The sequence below is a fragment of the Sciurus vulgaris genome (genome assembly GCF_902686455.1).
Source record: "Sciurus vulgaris genome assembly, chromosome: 3".
In the NCBI taxonomy this organism is placed as follows: Eukaryota; Metazoa; Chordata; class Mammalia; order Rodentia; family Sciuridae; genus Sciurus; species Sciurus vulgaris.
Genome location: NC_136463.1, coordinates 36,738,376 through 36,761,301, shown reverse-complemented (window position 1 = coordinate 36,761,301; position 22,926 = coordinate 36,738,376). Strand labels below are relative to the sequence as shown.

The following is a 22,926-nucleotide window of genomic DNA, read 5'->3' as shown; positions in this document are numbered from 1 at the left end:
CTCTTTTTCACTCTACGAGGGCATCCCCAGCTTTAACTTCTACTCCTCTCATTGCATTTTTATTTCTGTAATATATTTCTGATATGCTTTTCTTTCAATGTCTCTTTTATGATCACACCCTTCTTTTATTTTATACATGTCATAGTGCTATCGCTTTAAGAAATAGTTAACAGTTTTTAAAGTTTTTTGGTTTTGTTCCTTGTGTTAGCTTCATTTTCTCTGAATCCCTTTTTCACATTTTTTTTTTTTGTTTTGTTTTGATCATTCTCTTTTATATTAGCACCATGGTTGTTAACCCTGATTGTACATTATACTTAAACTGGATAGATTAAAAAAATACTAATGTCTAAGCTTCATCAGGTTGATTAAACCAAACTACTGATTTCAGTGTCTGGGAATCCTTGACTGATGATCACTGGTTGATCATTCTTATTTAAATTTTCAGGTTTTTTTGTTTATTAATTTATTTTTGTCATTTCATTTTTACTTAGTTAATAAATAATTTAGTAATAAAAATTTAGTTAATAAATCAATGCTAAGGAAGTAATTAGAACTAATTTGAGAGTTTCAAGGGCATACCAACTTCTAGGTCTCAGGTAGGACTGGTCATTTTTTTAGGATACCGCCTAATAATTACTATTCATAGGTCTTCTCACTTAGATTGGTCAGTTTCCCAATTAAGTATTCTCTGTCATCTGTTCAGGGTGCTTTTGGGGTAGTGAAGCTTTTCTGGCAGTAAACTTAGAAGTTGATTTTCAGGAAGTTGAAGGAGTTATATTATTTTAGACTAGTGATTAGAATAACAAAAAGAGGATCTGGAGAATCTATTTACGTGGTACTGTTGCCTTTTCCAGTGAGGAGGCTGCTTAAGTAAGAGTTCTGGTCTGTTCTATTGAAATAAAAATCTTTCTATGGAAACCAGGAGGTGGAATTTCAAGATGCTCAAGTAAAAAATAAAAACTGTTTATCAATAACTCTTTCTGAAGAACGGGATGAATTTTTTTTTTATGTACTTATCAAAAGGAATATCTGAATTATTCACATTATTTGGTTATGAAAAAATTATAGGAAAAAAGAGTGGGTAGGCTTCTTAGAATATGTAATAACCAGTGTCTTAATGATAAACCCAAATGAACAGATTAAAGAAATTATCAGACCTGAGTGTAGCAGGCATGAATAGAGTAGTCTTGAGGTGTAAAATCTGAGCAGGAATTGCTGTTGATATTTATAATCTACAAAATGGTAAAAAGACTAGGGTCAGTGCCATACAAGGGTTATATATATTGAAAAATAGAATCTCTGATAGTTCTTACCACAATAGGGTAAATGGCATTCTGAATTTGGAAGAGGATGAGAAAAGGAAAAGGATTTATGGTTCATTGAAAAGAGTTTTTCACATTGGTTGATGTGTTTTTGCAGGTGAGAATATTGAAGCTCAAATGAGGCACCAGAGAATTTCAGAAAAGATAGAGGAATTAATGTGGGCATTGTTATTGGTGGCTTCAGAATATATAGGCTATTCTATTTTCAACCTAAAGAGCCATCCCTGGTAGGGAATGCTTAATAAATGTTCAGTAATATTTCACTCTGATCTAGTTTTAGAGTAGATTGAAATGTGTCCACATTTGATAAAATCATAGATGAAGAAATTTAAGGTGACAGTACTGATAAATGAATATAGTTTTCTGGCAGTGATCTAGTTGGTTAAGAAACAGTATTTCTGTTAGGTGTAGTTTGCCCAAGGGTAGTCGTGGTGTCACACCTCTTTGTGGTTCTTATGCTCAAGGATTTTCCATGAAAGGAGTCTTATAATAAAATTTATATAGACAAATTCAGGGATATGGTTTTGGAAAAATAATTGGAAGACCAGGACTTGAAGTACTTATTAGTATTCAGGTGATATGCTAAGTTTTAATTTTTGTGCGTAATTCTTTTTCACGATTATTGATAATTTAGGCAGCAAAATTGAGTGTCGGTTTCCTGTTTTCTTCTTGAACAAAATAGGTAGCCCGATTTTGATGGAAATATATTTAAATGTTCTGAAGCTAGAAATAAAATGTATGTGAATATAAAAGGGTTTATCTTCCCTGTTGTCAAAACTGCTGATTGGGCCCTTTTGCACTATACTCCCATCTTTGTATGGTTGTTAAAATCTGTTGCTCTTTCCCATCTGAAGGAAATGCATCTTTGACACTTCTCATGACCTGAGTCATAATGCTGAAATAGAGCCAGAAAATATTCTCAACAGTCATGGGTAATAAGAAGGAAGGCTTCCGCCGGGGTGGGGGTAGGGGTGCGGACTGGAGATTGTGGGCAGAAGAGAGTCCTTGCCGTTTTGGTTTATATCTTTTTAATTATTAGGAAAGTTGTTTACATTTTACTGCTATACTTGTTATTCAGCAGAAAACACATTGATTTTAATATTTAATTTTTCCTCAAGTATACCATGTTTAATGTAATTGAAAAAGACAACTGCAGATGTTAAAATTGTTTTTGAGTTCTTCATGTCTTCAGAATATACTCCTCATATATTGAAATTAATTCAATATTTTATTTTATTATATGTGCTTATTTTTATTCCTGAACCAACTCTCAGTACTTCCATGTTTTATATGTTCTCCAGTGTAAGTAGTAAAGTTATATTTGTTGAACTAAGTAGATAAAATTCTATATTTTTTCTTTGAACAATGAAGTGCTCCATTGGCTCTGTTGATATGCTACAGAATTAATTATGAGATGGAAAAGGGAGAATTGGGAATATAGTATTGTTAAGAAATAATTTTAATGATGAGTTGTAGTTTGGGGTATTCATTTTATCCCAAATTTGGCCAAAGAGATGTTTGATTATGGAATTAAAATGGGGATCTTTTACTATGGTTAAAGTTCTCAGTTGTGAACACTTGGTTTTAGAACTGTTTTTGAACTTGATTTAGAGGAGTGGGAAATTTGAGGGTGCTTTGATATGAAAGATTTATGAATACTTTGAATCTTAAGGAAGAGGCTCCAGCTCTTGTTTTTTGTACTTATATGAAGAAGTTACTTCTTCCCCTCTAGTTTATGTAGACTACTATTATTGTCTATAGTCTGTATAGCATTTAAAATTTTTTCCTTTTGTCAAACTATAATCCTAATATTTAGAGATAAAAATTGCTGAAACTTCTTAAATATTAATAACTCCAGCTCATAGTACATTTCCTTCATTCCAGAATCTTGGAGTGCTCTAATAGTAAACCAAAGTAATGAACTTCCCACTTTTATGGAGATTTTATTCATTCAGTATACAAATTGGGTTGAGTATGTGATTGAGATTAAATTGTATAATATTTTTAAAGCACATTTTTTATATTTCAGTAGCATTCCTGATAGCCACTTCTATTACTTCTCCCTTTTTGTAAACATTGCTCATAACTCCTGATCTCATCTCTTTTTTCTAGACTTACTGTTTTCCACCTACATTTTTGACACTCCTTATCCTAGCCTACTTTACTTCCTTATTTGAATAGTATAAACTATACTTGCTCTACTTGTAATTTTAGTGCACTATTTCTTTATGACTTTTTATGTATCACATTTCTGAATCCATTGAGTTTATTTTAGCTTTAAGGAAAAAAAATAATTAAATTTATACATTATAGTAGCCAGCACATTAAAAGTAATAATGAACAGGTGAGAATGTATTCAGACTAGAAGAGGAATACCTCCTAGCAAATTATTCATTGACATTGATATACATGCAAGTGCATAAATAGCGATTGCATTGTTAGTATAGTATCAGTTCTTCAAAGTAGTTTATTTCTATTGACATTTATTAAGTACTAGTGCAAAGTGTCATGTATGTCCCTTCCTATGTAGTAGCAAGAAGTAATGACAGTATCATTAAGAACCTCAGTCAGCTGGGTACTGTGGCCCATGCCTGTAATCTCAGCTACTGTGGAGGCTGAAGCAGAAGGATCACAAGTTAGAGACCAACCTCAACAACTGAGCAAGGCCCTAAGCAACTAGCAAGGCCTTGTCTCAAAAACTAAAAATAAAAAAGCCTGAGGATGTAAATCAGTGGCAAAGCACTTCTAGGTTCAATCCCCAGTGGTCCCTTGCCCCCCCCCCCCCCCCCCCCCCCCGGAAAAAAGGACCTTAATTACCACCTTGAAAAATAATATGGATTTTTGTTTTTAGTGCATTTTGTACTTGATTTGTCTTATTACCTTCCCACTCTTTCCAATAGTACCTAAAGTAATATCTATGGTGACATGAGCTGTTTACTTGAAAAAAGCAACAAGTGTTTTTTCTTGAAATATATTAACATTTGCAGTATTTTTTCTTTAGCATTCATTGCCTTTAAAAAAAGTTGTAGGCAAGAATAAACTGAGTAAGAATTGTCCTTGAACATTTTGTCTTTAATTACATCTCAACTATTTGTCGTGTTCGAGGACTTAAATATGTGTGTATCTCTGTATATATAATTCATTTTCTTTTAATTGTGTGTTCTATTCTCCTTGACTCCTGTGAACAAGCATTGCTTCCGCCCAGCTTGGTATGTGGGTCAGAAGGCACTGTTTCTCACCAGGGCGCTGCTGTTTCCTTTTCCTACTTGAGTAGATTACAGATTATACTGGAACATGCCTGAGAAAAGGTCAAAAAGGAGGGTGAAAGTCCTAGAACTGCAGCTGGGAAGCTTGTCATTCTCATCTAGGAAAGGGGGAGAGAGAGAGAGGCTCCCATCCCAACCAAAAGCAGCCCACATGCAGAAAATTCCCATTTGCAATGGAGACTTCTTATATAGTCTGAAAGGATTTTATTTGGTTTTCATTAAATAATTACTGAGTATAAGGTTGGAAGAGCTTGAATGTTAAATTAGATGGCAAGTAAGAACTAAGTAATGTTTTTAAATTTTCAGAGCATAAATTTGCTGTGATTGTTGCAGAACAAGCTACCATTGTGCTCTTTTTGACAGCATCAAAAATTCAAAGCTCTTCAACTCCAGAATTAACTTGAACTTCTTGGTAAATTTTAGATTTTTATCCCTGTCAGTGCCACAACAGGATATTAAAAGCAGACCAATAGTTTTGGTCTTCTGTGGAATGCTAAAATGCACACAAAAGACGCATAGAATCGATTACCCATGTTTTCTTTTGGAAAGATATGATGTACAGAATGGAGCATCTACTTGACATTTCAGAGTAGAGAAATTGAAAGGGGGACAAAGGTAAAGGAAATAGTTGTAAATAGGGCCATTGATGTAGATTTGTCTTCTTTGGAGTGCCAGGGGCCCGCATTAACATTGATTTTTCTTAGCGTGCCTCATTAATCCAATTTTAAAATGCAAGAATTCAAAATAGAAGATCAGGGACACTGACTTGGGAATCTTATATTCTTATATAATGAATCTAGGGTGTGTGGAGAGGCGATGAGATACAGATTTGAATCAGTTGAAAGGAGTAAAGTATACTGAGTTATAAGAAGGTTCCTGTTGTAAACCTTCCAGAAAGAATGTGAAGTGAATAAGGCCTACATTTGAGATCAGAATGAAAAAAGTCAGATGAGTTCAACTAGATCTCCTTCTAACAGAACTCTTCCATAAGGCACCCATAACCTTGTCTCCTTTCCTTTTGCACTTTTGCAAATGAATCTGTAACATTTTTGTACTTATTTGTCCCCAAATCCCTAAAGACAACAAAAGCACAGTATTCCTTTATTCTACAAATGCTTCATTTTAGTTCACCTTATTCTATTGTAATGCTCAGTTTCTTTCCCATACATTCCATTCTTCCTTTGACCCCCATTGGTGACAACCTGTAGCTTGTGCTTCTACAAACTTGTGATAAAAGGTCTCATTGACATGCTTCTCCTCTCTCTCTCTCTCTCTCTCTCTCTCTTTCCCTCTCTCTCTTTCTCTCTTCCTTCCTTCCTTCCTTTCTTTCTCTTTCTTTCTTTCTTTCTTTCTTTCTTTCTTTCTTTCTTTCTTTCTTTCTTTCTTTCTTTCTTTCTTTCTTTCTTTCTTTCTTTTCTCTCTCTCTCTCTCTCTCTCTCTCTCTCTCTCTCTCTCTCTCTCTCTCTCTCTCTCTCTCTCTCTCTCTCTCTCTCTTTCTCTCTTTCTTTCTTTCTTTGTCCTGGGGATTGAACCTAGGGGCACTTACCCACAGAGCCACATTCCTATCCCTTTTTAATTGAAATAGGGTCTTGGAAAAATTTGCTGAGCTGGACTCACACTCGCAGTCCTCCTGTCTCAGCCTCTAGAGTTGCTGGAATTACAACTGTGTACCACTGTGCCTGGCTGATATGATATTCTTTTAAAGTATCTCTTATAACTATTATTATTACATATTATTATTTTAGATGATTACTATTATTTTAGGTGATTTTATTTCCACTGGTTCATAATCTGATAGGATAGCAAAAACTTTTAGGTTGGGAGGAGGCTTATTATTCTTTTTTATTTCAACTCTTCTTATTTGCTCTGGAGATAAGATGCATGCATATTTACATGCACAACACACTGATATTAACTTTGCTGTTTAGCATAATCTGAAATGTTCAACATTTTCAGGGTCTTGCTTGCTTTAGAAAGTTCTTGCAGTTGGCAGTTTGCCACATTCACATGTTCTCACATCACTGCATTCAGAAGCTAAGAATACCAACCTGGCAGCTTCTGCACAGAGGATAAAGATAAAACAGAAAGGAGTCTAGCTTTCCAGTCACATTACCTGGGAGTTGCTGCTGATGTCTTTTCCACAAATGTCCAAGTTTGTCAAAGCCCAGTAAATCTTGGAAAGTTTATTTTCCTTGTAGCATCTGTGTTTTATAATGGGTCTTTTAATTTGTTTTTACTTTGTCTGCAGGGATTTCTTTTGTCCGGAGTTTTCAGACTCTGTCTTTTTCTTTTTTCTTTTCTTTTTTTTTCCTGTGGAAGTGAGTCCGTTAATGATGGCTGGTTTGGGAATATGCCTCTCTGCAAACCTGACCTGACAAGCTGTTTCACCAGTGCAACAACAAAGGCCATTGTTATTTTCTGTTCACTTCTTTCTTCTGTGTTTTTATAGTATAAAACGTATGGGTAAACGTAAGTTGCCACAATGCATAAATAAGGCGCCATTTTGAAGTTAAGTAAACTTTTAGTAAACAAATCATGCCATGTCCATCTCACACACGCAGACAGTAGTACTGTGTGTCAGTATGGAAACTCCACAATGTAGAGTGTACCTGCAAGCATTCTTAATCCAAAAGCCAGTGGGGAAAAGAGAGCCTATGAGGTTGTTGTCTTAATTCCTTTTTCAAAAATGCAAATTTGTACCCAATACACACAGTGGTTAAATTCCAAAGTGAACTCTTCTGGCTTAGTGCTTGTATTATAATATTAAAAACAATTACAACAGTAATCACACTACTGAAAACAGACCAAACAAAATATGGCTTTAAACATCAGGGGATGTTTTTAAAATTCTGATTTTAAAATGATTTTCTATTCCCAAGTAGAATTCCTGCTTCAGTTTACTGAGAAACCATTTTATTGGAACTTGGAATTTTTTCCCCCTTGAAGCCCATCTATCATAGATCCTGGTAACCCTCTAAAGGATCAAAGCTCTAGTGGATTTGGATAAAGACCCAAAAGCCTGAAGGCTTATGCAAGTTTATCTATATAGACTAAGCCCAAAAAACTGGGATGAGAGTCTTAGAAGAGCTTATTTTCTCATGAGATTTTTGGGACTTCCTCTGTCTGGTTGTGCCAGAAATACTGTGAGAATATCCATTCTCATGGCATTTGTCACTTACAGGTCTCGTCCCAGCTGGAATTTGAAAGTATAATGGTGTGTGAAATATTTTTTGTATCTTAAGGCTTCATGAAGCCCACTACTGAGACCAAAATTAAACAGCCTCTGCTCTTTGCATTGCGCTCATATGGTAATAAAAAACAAAAGTATAGGAAGGAGTGTTAGCAAAGATGACACTTTTATGTAGTGGCTCTCTTCATAGATGTCAGAAAAATTTCACTTTATTATTACTCTCATATATATTCTTGAGAGGTCACACAAAGAAAAAGAGCAGGGCAAGTTTTAATCCAGGTCCAAGGCAGACATTATAGGTTTCTTCTTCCTGCACCTCATTATATTAAGAGGTTTGAGGTTTAATGAAACATCCTGACATGGAAATGTTAGGTTTGATTTAACCACAGAGAAGTATCTAAATGTCTGGGTTGCTTTTTGTTATTGTTCCTGCTGCTGTTTGCAGTTATAGGATTAAACCCAGGACCTGGTGCATGCTAGACAACTGAGCTATATCTGCAACCCTAAATATCTGTTCTTGAAGTTTCTAAGTTGAGGCTCATTGGTCTCTTCAGCATGAGACTGGGTGAGGTCATGGAAGCCATGGATTCCAGTCATTTGGCTATCTTCTGAAGTACTTTGTGTTCCCTCCAATTATTTTTTCTATAGATTATAGTGCTATATTTTTCTCTATCTCCTGGGTATGGGAAAAATATATTTCATTCATTTAATAATCATTTATTGAATGGATGGTCATTGCATGTCAGCTATTGAGTTTTCCTATCTAAGCTGGCTTTCTTATTTTACTAACTCCTGATGTTATTGGTTATTCATCTCTTTTATTTCTTTATTTTCTATTAGAATAGCAAAATAAGAAGATATAGGTTCATTTCTCTGTGCTCATATTTTATATATTTTATCCCCCTTTTTAAGTTTTCCTTCAAAAACACATGAAAAATAATTCCTTTCTATTCACTCCTCAGACATTTTCCAGAAATCTTTATTAGTATGTTTTTCTCTAATTTTTCATCTTTTGTTCAAATGCCTTTCTGTATCACTATGTTATGAACACTTTTAGATTCCCTCAGATTTATTCATCTAGAACCTACTGTAGGGGCAGATCCTCATAAGCCTCTAAAATTATATAATAGAAAAATGAATGTTGAATGAAATCTTTGCTTGATATTGTCTCACCTTGTTGCTATCTTCTCTCAAGTCTCAATCTTTAAATCTTTGTTCTCATTGATTACCTTTATCATTAACTATTCAAGGTCCCTTTCCTTATCCATCACATTTGACTTTTCTTCCTCTCTATTGAAACTACCCTATTGGAGGCTATCAGAGTTAGTAGCTTTTTCCTTGGGTTTGCCATATTAAACCTACTTTTTTTAATTGCACGTCTTTATTTTATTTGTTTATTTTTATGTTGTGCTAAGGTTGAACCCAGTGCCTCACATATGCTAGACAAGCACTCTGCCACTGAGCTACAGCCCCAGCCCCTTAGACCTACTCTTTATTGACGATTTCATTAACAGACTTATTTCTTTTTTAAAAATCTAAACTTATTTTTATTGCTTTATTTTTGTATTAATTTGTTCTTTTCACTTATACATGGCAGTAGAATCTATTTTGATATATTTATATGAACTTGGAATATATCTTATTCTGATTAGGATCCCATTCTTGTGTATGTACATGAGTTGAGAGTCACTGTGGTATATTCATATAGGTACATAGGAGAGTTGATTCCACTGTCATTCCTAATCCTATTCCTATTCCCCTCCCTTCCCTTCATTCCCTTTTGTCTAATCCACTGAACTTCTGTCCCCTCCCCCCTCCACTTGTATGGGTTAGCCTACACATATCAGAGAAAACATTTGGCCTTTGGTTTTTGGGGATTGACTTATTTCCCTTAGCGTGATAGTCTCCAGATCCATCAGTTTACCAGAAAATGCCATAAAGTCTGTCTTTTCAATGACTGAGTAATATTCCATTGTGTATATATTCCACAATTTCTTTATCCATTTATCTGTTGATGAGCATCTAGTTTGTCACAATAACTTAGCTATTCTGAATTGTGCTGCTGTAAACATGGATAAATTTCTTTCTAATTGATATATAAAAACATAGAAATTATACATATTTATGGGGTACCATGTGGTATTTTGATACATGTATACACTATGTAATGTTTAAATCAGATTACTTACATCTGTATACTCATCTATTTTTTCTTTCTTTTTCTTTCTTTCTTTTTTCTTCTTTCTTTCCTTCCTTCCTTCCTTCTTTCTTTTTTTTTCTTTCTAATCCAGAGGTGCTTAATCACTGAGCCATATCCCCAACGTCTTACATTTTTTACTTTGAGACAGGGTCTTGCTAAGTGGCAGGTTGCTGAGGCTGGTCTTGAACTTGTAATCCTCCTGTCTTTGCCTTCCAAGTTGCTGGGACTGTAGGTGTGCACCACTGCGACCAGCTCATTTATCTTTTCTTTGTGATGAAAACATTCAACCTCCTTTCTTCCACTAGGATGGTGAAGTAGTACATCAGAACTTCTTAATTCTATTAAACTATAATTTAGTACCCATTGAACATACTTTTCCCATTTCTCCCACCACAGCTTAGCCTCTGGTAACTGCCATTTTACTCTCAATTTCTATGTGATCAACTTTTTAAAATCCCACATATGACTGAGATCATTCAGTACTTATCTTTCTGAGCCTGGCTTATTTCACAACAATGTAATGACCTGCACTTCCATCCATGTTCTCATAAATGGCAAAATTATATTATTTTTATGACTGAATAGTATCCCATCATACATATTTGCCACATTTTCTTTATCTATTCATTAACTGATGGACACTTAGGTTGTTTCCATTTCTGGCCGTTGTTAATAATACTGCAATACACACAATAGCACAAATGTCTCTTTGACATGCTGATTTCATTTTCTTTGGATATTTATCCAGTAGTGGGATTGTTGGATCATATGTAGTAGTATTAATTTTTAAAGGAACCTCCATACTCTTTTCCACAATGAATGTACCAATACAATATACTTTCTCACCAACAGTGTACAATCATTCCTTTTCTCCATATCCTCACCAGTGTAATGCCTTTTGCTTTTTTTTTTTTTTTATGATGACTTTGGCTATTTTTTTGTTGTTGTTCCATACAAATACTAGGATTTTTATCTCTTATTTCTGTGCCACTCATATTTTAATAGGGATTGCACTGAATGTTTTTAAGTCTTCCAATCCATGAACATAGGATGTCTTTTCTTTGTGTGTGTTCTCTTAATTTCTTTTACAAATGTAATATTATTTTCATTATAGAGAAATTTTGCCTCTTTAGTTGTTTTTCTTGGTCTTTTACTTTATATCTTTTTGTAGTGATCATAAATAGAATTGCTTTCCTGATTTCTAGTTTAGATAGTTCACCATTGAACTACTCATTTTTTAGAATACACTTATTTGTTCATTTAAGCTATATTTATAAACTACTTGTCAAATCCCATAATATATAAGACAAACACTTTCTATAAACATAAGCATGAATATAACTGTCCACACTTACCTTATGCTCTCAGATATATTGGATTCCAGACAGATACTACATTATAAATACAGACGACAAGAGCAGAGGACTACAAACACTTGGGTGTTGCTTGAGAATATAGTAGGCTGAGAAAGATAGGTATCAAGTACCTTGTATGCTATTCTGAGATTGTCCTGTCATTGAGTCAGTGAAGTCTTTTTAGTTATGACTACCTAAATCACGGTATTTGGAATTTCTCAGTGAATCTTTTCATTTTTCTGTACCACTGAACTTTTTTTTTTATTTGTTTGTTTGTTTTTATTGATGTTCTAGAGGTTGAACTAAGAGTGTCACACATGCTAAACAAGGGCCCTACCACTGAGCTACATCCCCAGCCCTTCTGATCTTATCTATAAAGTTGAGTGACCTCGCTGAACTTGATGAAGTGTCATATGCCTATAATCCCAGAGACTTGGAGGCTGAGGCATGAGAATCACAAGTTTGAGGCTAGACTCAGTAACTTATCAAGGCCCTAAGCAACTTCGTGATCCTGTTTCACATTTTTAAAAAGGGGGCTAGGAATGAGGCTCAGTGGTTAGAATCTCTGGGTTCAATCCCCATTATAACCCCCACACCAAAAAAAAGTTCAGTGACCTCAGCATCTGTACTGTTCCCTTGCTGAGAAAACTTAGCTTTTACTCTTCTGTCTCAATTGAAATAATCTAGAATTGAAATAATTTTATCTTCCTATTGCTTTGTATTGTCTGTTCACAACTATCATTAGAAATGCCTCATGTCTACTCACATGATGCCATCCCATTTTACCCCTTTCCCTTCATTTTATCCTCCATGCCTTAAATATTCCTTCTGTCTTACTCTTAACTTGGTCATGTCTCTTGTGTTCCATGAGCCTGTTTCCAAATAATTGTTCTTATGTGTATATATCTTTAGGCCTAAACAATTAGCACTTAATCCTGTTTCACACATGTCAAACTGTACTCTTCATGATAAAAGAGAATACAGCATGTTATCATAGGCTGAGGCACTCAACAAATATTTGTTTCTAGCTAATAAACATATATGGTATGCACAGTTCTTGAATTGTAATTAATTTATGATATGTTTGATGTTGGAGTCTCATGTCAGTTCCCAGTTAATATTAGCATAATCATTTAATGAGGAGTCTTACAACTATTTTTATCTACATTGTCCTTGAGAGTGTGATAAGTCATTTTCTAAATACAGAAAGGTTTACTCTTTTTTCTCCACAAATACAAAATTTTTTAATGGACTTCCCCATTTATCTTTTCTATAAGGTTCAGTGTGTATAAGTGTAATATTATTGTCTAATTCATTAAACATCTTGTGTACCTTGGAAATGCTATTGTTATCCCCACAATCGGTAAAACTCACTTTTATTACCTTTAATATGTAATCTCAATTTTAAATCGCTGATATAGAGAGATAAAAATTTAAATGCATGAACTTCTTGTCATTCTCTTTATTTTGCAAAACAGACTTTTTCAGAGTTAAACTTGTTAGTTACATAGAATAATGTAAAAACAGACATGCGTCCAAGAAAAAGTAGCATTTGGTTAAGTAAGCCATTATCCTAATTCTAACACACCTTCATCTTGTAATGAGTTTTAAGAATGTGACTCTTACCTTTTCATTGCCTCTGAAGATACCATCAGATACTGTTTGGTAGTTCTCTCTCTATCCTGAATCATGATAGTTTGCAAGTGAATGTCTTTTATAAGTCGTGTATCAATTATCAATGCTGTCATATAATTTTTTTGCCTTAATTCAAATTAGAAAGAATTTTCTGTTTGCCTATTTTTTTAAATGTCATGTTTATTGCTAACAGCATAATTGAGGTTAATTTTTAGTAGAAGTCAAGAAGAGTTATTTGAAATTAAATTAGGTCAGTAAGATGTTTTTTGTCTGAAAATATTATTGGATTAAAAACACTGGACTCATAAAAAAATCACAGGATTCATGAAAACCTGGTATTGGTGAAAAAATAGACACATAGTTCAGTGGAATAAAAATAGTCATTACATATATGGTCAAGTGATTTTTGAAAAAGGTGGGAAGGCTATTAGTGGAGAAATGATAATTGTTTTAACAGTGGAGATAGAACAATAGGACATCTATATTCAAAAAGATGAAAATAATGAAACTCAGCTCTCACCATATGTATAAAAATTAAATATAAATCAATGGTCTTCTGTTTTTGCCCTCTCTATTTAAAATGGTATTAGTTGTAGCAATTAGGCAATAAAAATCATCCATACTAAAAAAGTAGAAGTAAAACTTTTCTTCAAAGATCACCTGATCTTTAGTGAGTTTTGTTTGTTTGTTTGTTGGTGCTTGGAATTGAACCCAGGGCCTAGTGCATGCTAGGCAAGTGCTGTGCCACTGAGCTACTTCCCTAGCCCAATTCCACAATCTTTTATGTAGAAAAATGTTATGGAATCTACAAGAAAGTGGTGGAGTTAAGAAATGAGTAAAGGAGTAGAATATAAGATCAATGTTCAAAAGTTATCTGTACTTCTTTACCATTGCAGTAAACAGTATGAAATGTAAAATTTAGAAAACAATTCCACTTATAAATTTCATTGAGTAAAACACAGTAACAAATTAATCAAAGAGATATAAACAGGGTGAAGTGAAAGTACCTGTAGTCCAAGCTACTTGGGAGGCTGAGGAGCACTGCTTGAGTCAAGAATTCAGAGCCACTGTGGGCAACAGAGAGAGACTTTGGCTCTTAAAAAAAGAAGAAGAAATATAAAACTCATGACCTAAAAAGTACAAAATAACTTTGAAGGAAATTATAGACAATATATGAATAAATGGAAAGGTATCCCAAGTTCTTGGGTTAGAAGACTTAATATTTTTAAGATCGCAATGGTCACCCCTTGGTACGCTAAGGTGATCCATTCCAGGACACAAGTGGTTACCAAGCTCTGTGGTGCTCCAATCCATTATATAAAATGGTATAGTATTTGCATATAATCTTTGCATTGTATTTGTATAGCTTCCAAAATACTTTAAATCACCCATAGATTACTAAGAAGACCTAATACAAAGTAAAAGCTATGTAAATAGTTGTGATACTTTATTATTTAGGTAATAAGGATGAGAAAAAAAAGTGGCTGTAGATATTTGGTATTGATGTAATCATCATAGACCTAACTTAGTAGTATGAAAACAAGAGGCATGCCTAACAATACTCAAACAGTGCTGGAGAAAAACTGAGGACCTATAAATTGGGTTACACCAGGGTATGCCCACACATTACTTCATTTATATGGATTCGGAGTAACCCTCAGTGCGTGACAAATTCAAATTATGCTTTTGGAACTTCTTAGAATTTCCCCCCCAAATATTTTGAATGCACAATTGGTTGAATCCATGGATGTGGGAACTGTGAATAAAGAGGACTGACCATACTTCTGAAATTGATCTACAGATTCAATATAATGCCTATTAAAAGCTCAAGTGCTCCCTCCCATATTTTTTCAGAAATTAACCAAATATAGGGAAAAGTAGCAAATTTTGTTGGATTCAGTGATCCATTGAAGATGGGCCACAAGCCAGGAGTGGTGATGCATGCCTATAATCCCAGTAACTTGGTAGGAGACCTTTCATCAAAATTTTAAAAATGTGCTGGAAACATAGCTCAGTGATAGAGTGCCCCTGAGTTAAATCCCCTGTACCTCTACCCCACAAAAAAGATGTGCCCCAAACTACTTTGATTGTCTTTCTTAATGAAGTAATTCAGTCCCATCCCTGATGACCCAAATCTCTGTGTCATTTCTTTCTAGAATACTTTGAATTCTTCCCATCTATATACCTTTTTTTTTTAAAGAGTTGACCTTTTTTTAAAAAATAACTTTATTTCTATTTATTTATGTGTGGTGCTGAGGATTGAACCCAGTGCCTCACACATGGTAGGCAAGCGTTCTACCACCAAGCCACAACCCCATCCCCCATGTGTATAACTTTTATCCTCCTGGTATCAATTCTGCCTTCGATGCCTTTCTGAAATGATTGATGGAGTCAGTGAAAATCCTATCAGAGGTAGGGAAACTTTCATTGGTGATGCTTTTCTGTTTTTCTCTTTGTAGGAAAACTGAACAGCCAAGACTCTTACAATAACTTTACCAACAATAATCCTGGGAACCCCCGGCTCTCTCCTCTCCCCAGCTTGATGGTAGTGATGCCTCTTGCTCAAATCAAGCAGCCAATGACATTGGGAACCATCACTAAACGAACAGGGTAAGACCTCAGGCTTGATGTTTTTTCACAGCTGTTTTATAGGATTGAATGAATAAAAATGAAACATACTTTTTCTTTGTGTGGTTTTGATTATGTTCTTCATTTCTAGCCCATATGAGCCTTAATGGCAGCAGACTAAGTACAAAGTATAGAATGTGCACAAGCATACCGCGCACATCCATGTACACACACGTCCACAGAAAAAGCAGAGCAGTGACAAGTTGTGAAAACTAGTATTGGTTAATAAAAAACAGGCCCACCACTCAGTCCCTGTACTTGCTGCCTCGTGGCATTGCCTGATAACACAATTTGATTTTCATGACTCTTACAAACATGATTGGCATGTAAAATGACTCCAAATTTTGATAGACATAAGTAATGAGAGAAGTTTAGATGACAACCATGTTTCTAATGCATTTTGAAAGTCATTTGTATTGAAGTTTAATTTACATATAATGAGCCTTCATTAGTGTTAGGACAATGTGATGTTACAGGTAGTTTTCTAAAATTTGAACTTCTTAAAAACTGGTTCTTTAACATCCTTAAAGACTTTTGATTCACTTGATTTCTTTGTGCTTATTTTAGCTATTTAAAAAAAACTTTATACCTATTAGGAATATATAATTATTATTTCTTTGCACTTCTGAAAATAAACTACTAAGTCTATGATATCATTAGATATTTAATTATGTGATAACCTGGAAATCCATGTTGTTGTATAAAATATATTTGCTATAGTCAAATTACTCGTTTTTATCAATGAATTATTTTAAGTTTAACCTGATTTGAAATGGAAGAAATTCTATATTAAAATTCTTTATTAAAGTGACCAGGAGAAACCCTATCTTGGTCTCAAGTGGTCCTCAGGGTCTTCCCAATGAAAATAACAGGTTAAATTATTTGTGTAGCATGTCAATATTTCTTAATATTATCGTGCTAGTGTTAGTGTTTGTAGAAGTCACTTTCATGAGAAGACATACTCAAGGCTCTCAGGAATGAGTCCTTTGAGCTTCCAGTATCACCATAACAGAAAATGGCTCTCAACCTGGGTGCAGTGACGTCTATATATAAAGTGATCCTGTTACTATATGGAGAAATAATATAATAATAATGAATTTGTGACATTTTAAGGGAAATAATAGGAAACACATAGAAAATGTATATCCCAAATCACATTTCATGGTATAGGTCATTTGACCTGTATGTCTTTTAATTCAACTCTTTGTCTTCAGTAGAAGTATGATTTTAAATAGAATTTTGATTTTTCTTCTTTTAATTTCTTGATTTTAAAATAAGCTAATAATAGTGGCATAAATAGTGAACAGGTTATGTCCTTACATTTATGATTAGTTTGTTTTTTCATTTTATGACATTGCATTCCCTGAATATAGAACTAAATAAAAATAGGACTAAATTTTTAATCAGAACTTAAAATTCTTTTTTCATTTGCTGGAGTCAGTCTATAATTGTGTCTTCTAGATTTACCTCAGCATTGCACAGTTCTTCAAAGTTCTTACAAATTTTGTCTGTCTTTCCTGAATCCAGTGAAAGCATCATCACCCTTGTTCTTTGTAATTTAATTTTACATCCTTAGTGAGGGGAACATATGAACCTGGTTCAGAAGTTCCTGGGAGACATGAGAACATACTCTGGTGTTTTGTTTCTCATGTGTTTGTTGTTGTTTTTAACATAAGAACTAATGCTGTCTTATAATGCAAAGAATTAGCTATCTTTAATAAGACTTTCCAAAGTTACTCTGAGGTTATGACTAAAGTTGTATGAATAAAATGATATGATGTTAAAATTTAAAAATATTTGTGTTCAGGGTTGGGAAGTAAGTCTGCTCTTGTTTACATTTGAAATTTTCTACAATACAAAGATAAAATCTGTCACTCTTTTACTCTGTCTTTCCATCCTCTTTCTGTTTGCACTAAGATGGATAGAATCTTTATCATCTGGTATCCTCCTGTGCTGCCATAATTCATCAATATAGATAAATTCTTTGTTTCTTTTTCTTTGTAAAAACCTGCTCAAAATTCTCATGCTTTTGGAGCATATATAATGTGTTCCCTCATATTATATATAATTTAATAATTACTAATGAAGCATTATTTGAGTTATTTTATGTGCCTCGAAATTAACATAAGTATACAATACTAGTAACATTGTTGATTAGGCTTTGTATGTCTATTTTCAAATTATTTGATTTCTGATAAGTTTTAAAATTTCTTTTGGCATGTCTTACATTCAGTTATTTAGAAAGAATAATTCATACCTGTCCCAAATGAGGACTTGGCTTTAATTTTTCCAACATAGTACATACTTGCAGAGACATTGCAAGACTAGTAAAAAGATTTCTGCATATCTTAATTTCCCAGATGTTAAGGTTTTAAGGTATTTGTTTTATCATTCACATTCTCTCCCTCTGCACAGATACTGATACACCATACTTTCTCTACTTATTTCAGAGTAAGTTGCAGACTCAACATCCTCTTATTCCTACATCCTCCATGTACAGCATCTAAAGGCAAAGATAATCTTTTAAATAACTATGTTATCATTATCAAAAGAAGAGATCTTACAATGATTTCTGTTAGTTGAGTTTTTCAAAAAAATTCCGTATTATTGTTGTCTATTATGAGTTCTCTGATTGTTACAAATTTTAGAGTACCACAAATTACCTAACCTATTATTTTTTTTTTCTTCCTGTTAGTACAGAGTACAGTGACTAATAAGTGTGCTGATGATAGTAATTGTAATTTATATTTGACCATTGCTGGATTACAGAACTTTAATATACTTATGAAAGTGTTTGCTGATTATAGTCAGAAATTGCTATTGTGACTATCTTTGGCTCATAGAGTTTTCAGATATAATTTTTTGTTTTATCATCTTAAAATTCAACACTTTTTCATTACAATACACATATTTTGCCTTGTCAAAATTAAGATTTGATTTGTGTGAACAAAATATATTTTCTCTGTTTCCAATTTTGCCATATGCTGAGTTTTGAAGCAAATCCTAGATAATATTTTATCCCTTTTGATTTCATCCAATTAGAATTTAAATGTATTTTCTTAAACATTTATTTAAAACATTTAAAAAACTATGACCAATTCTCAACACCACAGTTGGCTAATTAGTGTTAGTTTTTTCTATTACATTTTGTTTTATTTACTGAGACATTTAGTTTCCTTATTAAGGTGACCAACATGATGAGCAAATGAAGTTTTTAGCTTCCAGGTCTCTCTTCAGTTTGGAAATTGTTATTTACTCATTCTTTGATTTTATGGACCTCCTTTTCTAATGTTTTTAAAATAAAAAGAAGCATTCATATGGATAATGTAGAAAAAGAACACAGAACCCACCCATTACACATGTGTAAATTCTGTGCACCTCCAATATGCCTGATAGTATACCTAAAAAAGTCATATACTTACTTAGGTTAGTTAGCTCAGTTTCCATTTGTTCCATGTTTTAGATATTTTGCATGAAGATATAAAATAACCACAAAACATTATATTTCTATGGCAGAAATTTCCAAGGATTGCCTAGGACCCAATTTTTAAATATCCAAATTGAGATTGAAGCCTCAACTTAAACCTTCAGGGGACAAAACGTGTGTTTACCATATTTAACATCTGCCCTCTTATTTTCACAAATACATATCCCTGTGCAGTGTCAAGGACCATCTGTCTCACTGCAAGACATACATGAGGCCAATGAAGCTACAAATGGCAAAAGACAGATGTATTTACACCTTCTTGTTCAGTACCTTGAAGCAGCTCTTGGAGGAAAGAAGGCCTGTGCTGGCAGCAGCTGCTGCTGAACTCTGATGATGTACGTGGATGAAGGCAAAGGAAGTGCTAGAAATTATTTGGCTTCAACAATCACCCATTCAAACAGAATCCATTTTCTGTCAGTCTAAGACTGGAGGATTGGAAAGCCCTGCTTACCACACCATCATGTTTATATCACATAAAACCAAGAATGGCTCTCCTCACCTATTTAAAGTAACTTTATACTAAGGGATTGTTCTGGGTCTTGGAAGTTAGGTTTTTGTGGTGGGAATTTATTATCAGTATTTCACAGATGTTTGGTTGAATTAATGAATTAAGTTGGAATAATATCATAAATAATGCTTTCTAAGTAATAATTTACAAAAAAATTTTTACATGTTTTTTTTATAAAAAAATTTTACAGTGTACATGATTTATTTGCTTTTAATCTAAAATTATTTAGGCATACACATTGTTTTGTGGCAAAAGCAGAAAGCAATAAATGTCACAGAGGCCAAACTAGTTTCATGGGAATTAAAAAGATACAGAAATTAAGAATTAAGTTACATTGCTCTGAACTAGTAGAAAGTGGACATAACAGTTTATTCTTTCATAGTGTACTTCTCCTTAAACAAAAGTAGCTTTCTACTTCCTTCTCCTCTCTCCACCTTTATCTTTATTCATTTCTCTGTAATTAATTTGGGGCAGTCATTAGGAACCTCGGGCTTCATCCTATAGAAATAGAAGGGTAGTAGAAAAATAATTGGGAGTCTGAAACCTTCATTTTTCATGTTGGTTTAGCCATTTACTATCTGTGTGTCCTAGGTCAGTTTCCTCACCTAAAAATAATTCATGTATTTATATAGATTATAATCTTTTGGCCTTACTGGGTGTGAGTTTCCGTCCATTCTTAGATTTAATAGACTCATTTCAAAGTCTCCCCCACTATCAAGCTGTCCTAAGCTAGTGCTAAACACAAGCCCCCAAGAGGTGTTTGCTTATGTTCAGAAATGGAAGCAATTAGTGGCATTTATTTGAATATCTCCAGTTGATATTTGTAAAATAATTGTCATCAGAGCTTGCTACCTGAGTTAGTGACATTGGCATACCTTGAAGAAGGTTCATTCCTTATTTATCTTAACTAGGTTCATCTTGGCTTAATTTGACCTGAGCCCTAAATCTTATAGGCTAAGGTCTGAGAATTGGGTAGGAAAGATTTGAAGAAAGACCTGTCAGATACAATTGCAGTGGCAAATTCCCACTTCCCATCTTTGTCCTGTGTAACTATGAGTACTTTTTTTTTATTTTTCTTTTTAGTTGTAGATGTACACAGTATCTTTATTTTATTTATCTATTTTTATGTGGTGCTGAGGATCAAACCTATTGCCTCACACATGCTAGGCAAGTGCTCTACCACCTGAGCCACATCCCCAGTCCTGTTAGTACTTGATTACTAAGTTCTGAATGTTTTGTTCCAGATATAAAATAATGGACAGTGTATTTTCATTAGAATGTATATGCTCATGTGTACATGTGTGATATATTTACCATAGTTTGAATTTCCATTTTTTTGTGTTAAATAAGTAGAGTACTTAAACTGTACCATAGTTTATTGCTTCTTACTGTAAATCTGGGGATTTTTAAAAAATGAAGTCTACTATATACCATATTAAAAGTCAAGAAGCATAACATTCAACAGAAGTTTGACATTATTTATGCTATGCTAGTCTCTTTTCTGTCACATATGACAGAATTTGAACAGTATCTATGTTTTTCTAATGAAAATCTTTTATATCTTGAGCTCATAATTTAAATTGGCATATCAAATATGTCTCAAATTAGTTGTCTGTTTCAGGTTCAGTTTGCTCTATAGAGCAGTAGATTGAGAGCCCCAGTGCCATAGATCTCTTTGCTATGGAGCAATTAAAATTAAATTACTAAAAATTTAAAAGTAAAACATGAAAATGACATGGGGGTAATTTGCTTATATGCAGATGGGAAATGGGAGTTCACTTCTGTTTCTGCTTAAGAGAAGGCACACACTATATGAAGGCACTAGAGGTCCTAGAATTTTCTTTTAGAGTAATGTGACTTTGCTTCAGTGCTTTCCACATAACACTGTGTGACTTTTTCTTTATTTAATCCATTTATTATTAATATGGACTCATTCTGGTATCTGCTTTGTGTTAGAACCTGTTGATAGAATATGATCAATTGAAAAATAAGATTAATACAGTATGTTTATGTAATTCAATTCTTAGACTTCAGATGTTTCTTTCACTCTGAAGATATTAAAGAGAATCATTATTAATATTTTAGTGCTAGAGTTAGGATTTAGAGGGGTTGAACATGTATATTTCAAATCTGGTTATACTTTTTCCTTACATTCAACAAAAACTTAACATTTGCCTGCCCTGCGGCCCCCTCCCCCAGTAGAATCAAAGATTCTGTGGTGTTATGTGGCATTCAACAAAATGATTGAGAGTTTAATGACTTAAATAGCATGAATTGTATGTTATAAAACATAATTCTTTCCTATCTCCTAAGAGATTCCAGGAGAATTCCTTGGAGAACTAATGGTCAGGTCACTTCACAGTGGTCTATAAATTATTCTGTAATAAATGTTGTTGGATTTTTAATCTCTCGACTGGTTTTTCCTAAGGTTTTTTCAATTGGAATTCAGTTCAAAATGGTCATAATTATCACATAGTGAGCAGGTTTTATATGGCAGGATGTGTAGGCCTGCTAAAACTTGATTTGAAAGCACAAATTCTTCAAATCCAAATATAGTAATTTGAGTTGCCTATTGTCATACACACAGTCTTTAATTCAACAGGCACTCCCACTCTCTCATTCGGTCTTCTCCCTGCCCTATTTTCACTCCAGTACAAAACTACAGCTGTGGGCTTCTGGAGGGAGAAGAGAGTCATAGGTGAAGACAGCTGGATCAGGGACTTGTACTTTGTGACTTCATATTTTCATTCTTTTGCTACTGAGGAAAGATTAAGCAGGCTCATTTCAAAAGAACAGCTGACACTTCCCTTACAAAGTCAGTAATTATGTCAGTTACTCTATTACTTTGGAGTTTGTAGATCTTCTTTCCCATGTATGTGGCAGCGGTCCAGTTGTAGCACTAGGCAAGAAGTGGGTGAATATCGATTGAGTACATGCCGAGTCCATGTATTAAACCAGGTTTTCACCTTGTCACCCTAGTCCTTGTCCTTTTTATTGAGCTGTATTAACCAGTGGGTTCCTATTTGATTGAAGTCAGCTAAGTTTTAAACAAGTGGGTTAGTTACATTGTGGGTAGTGAGTAGGGTCTTTTAAGTTGACAATGCCGTTATTCACTACAGGCCTGTTTGCTACAGTGTCTGGAGACTTTCCATACACTTTGGCATCATGGGGTAAGAAATCTCCTTGTTGGCAATGTGTTCTTACTGATTGGAAAGGAATATCTAGATTTTCTTTTCAACTTTATGTATCATTTGTTGGGATAACATGTTTCCATTGTATATATCAGGAAACTTAATCCTGGAAGATATTTACTGGCTCTGTAGATGGAGAACATC

General features: G+C 33.9%; 1 protein-coding gene across 1 annotated transcript in view; it reads left to right on the top strand.

Moving 5' to 3' along the window:
- BCAS3 (BCAS3 microtubule associated cell migration factor) overlaps window positions 1–22,926 on the top strand; it is a 568,797-nt gene that overhangs the window by 231,253 nt on the left and 314,618 nt on the right. The window contains 1 exon segment of the mRNA XM_079131371.1: window positions 15,428–15,578. Coding sequence (XP_078987497.1) covers window positions 15,428–15,578 — 151 coding nt within the window.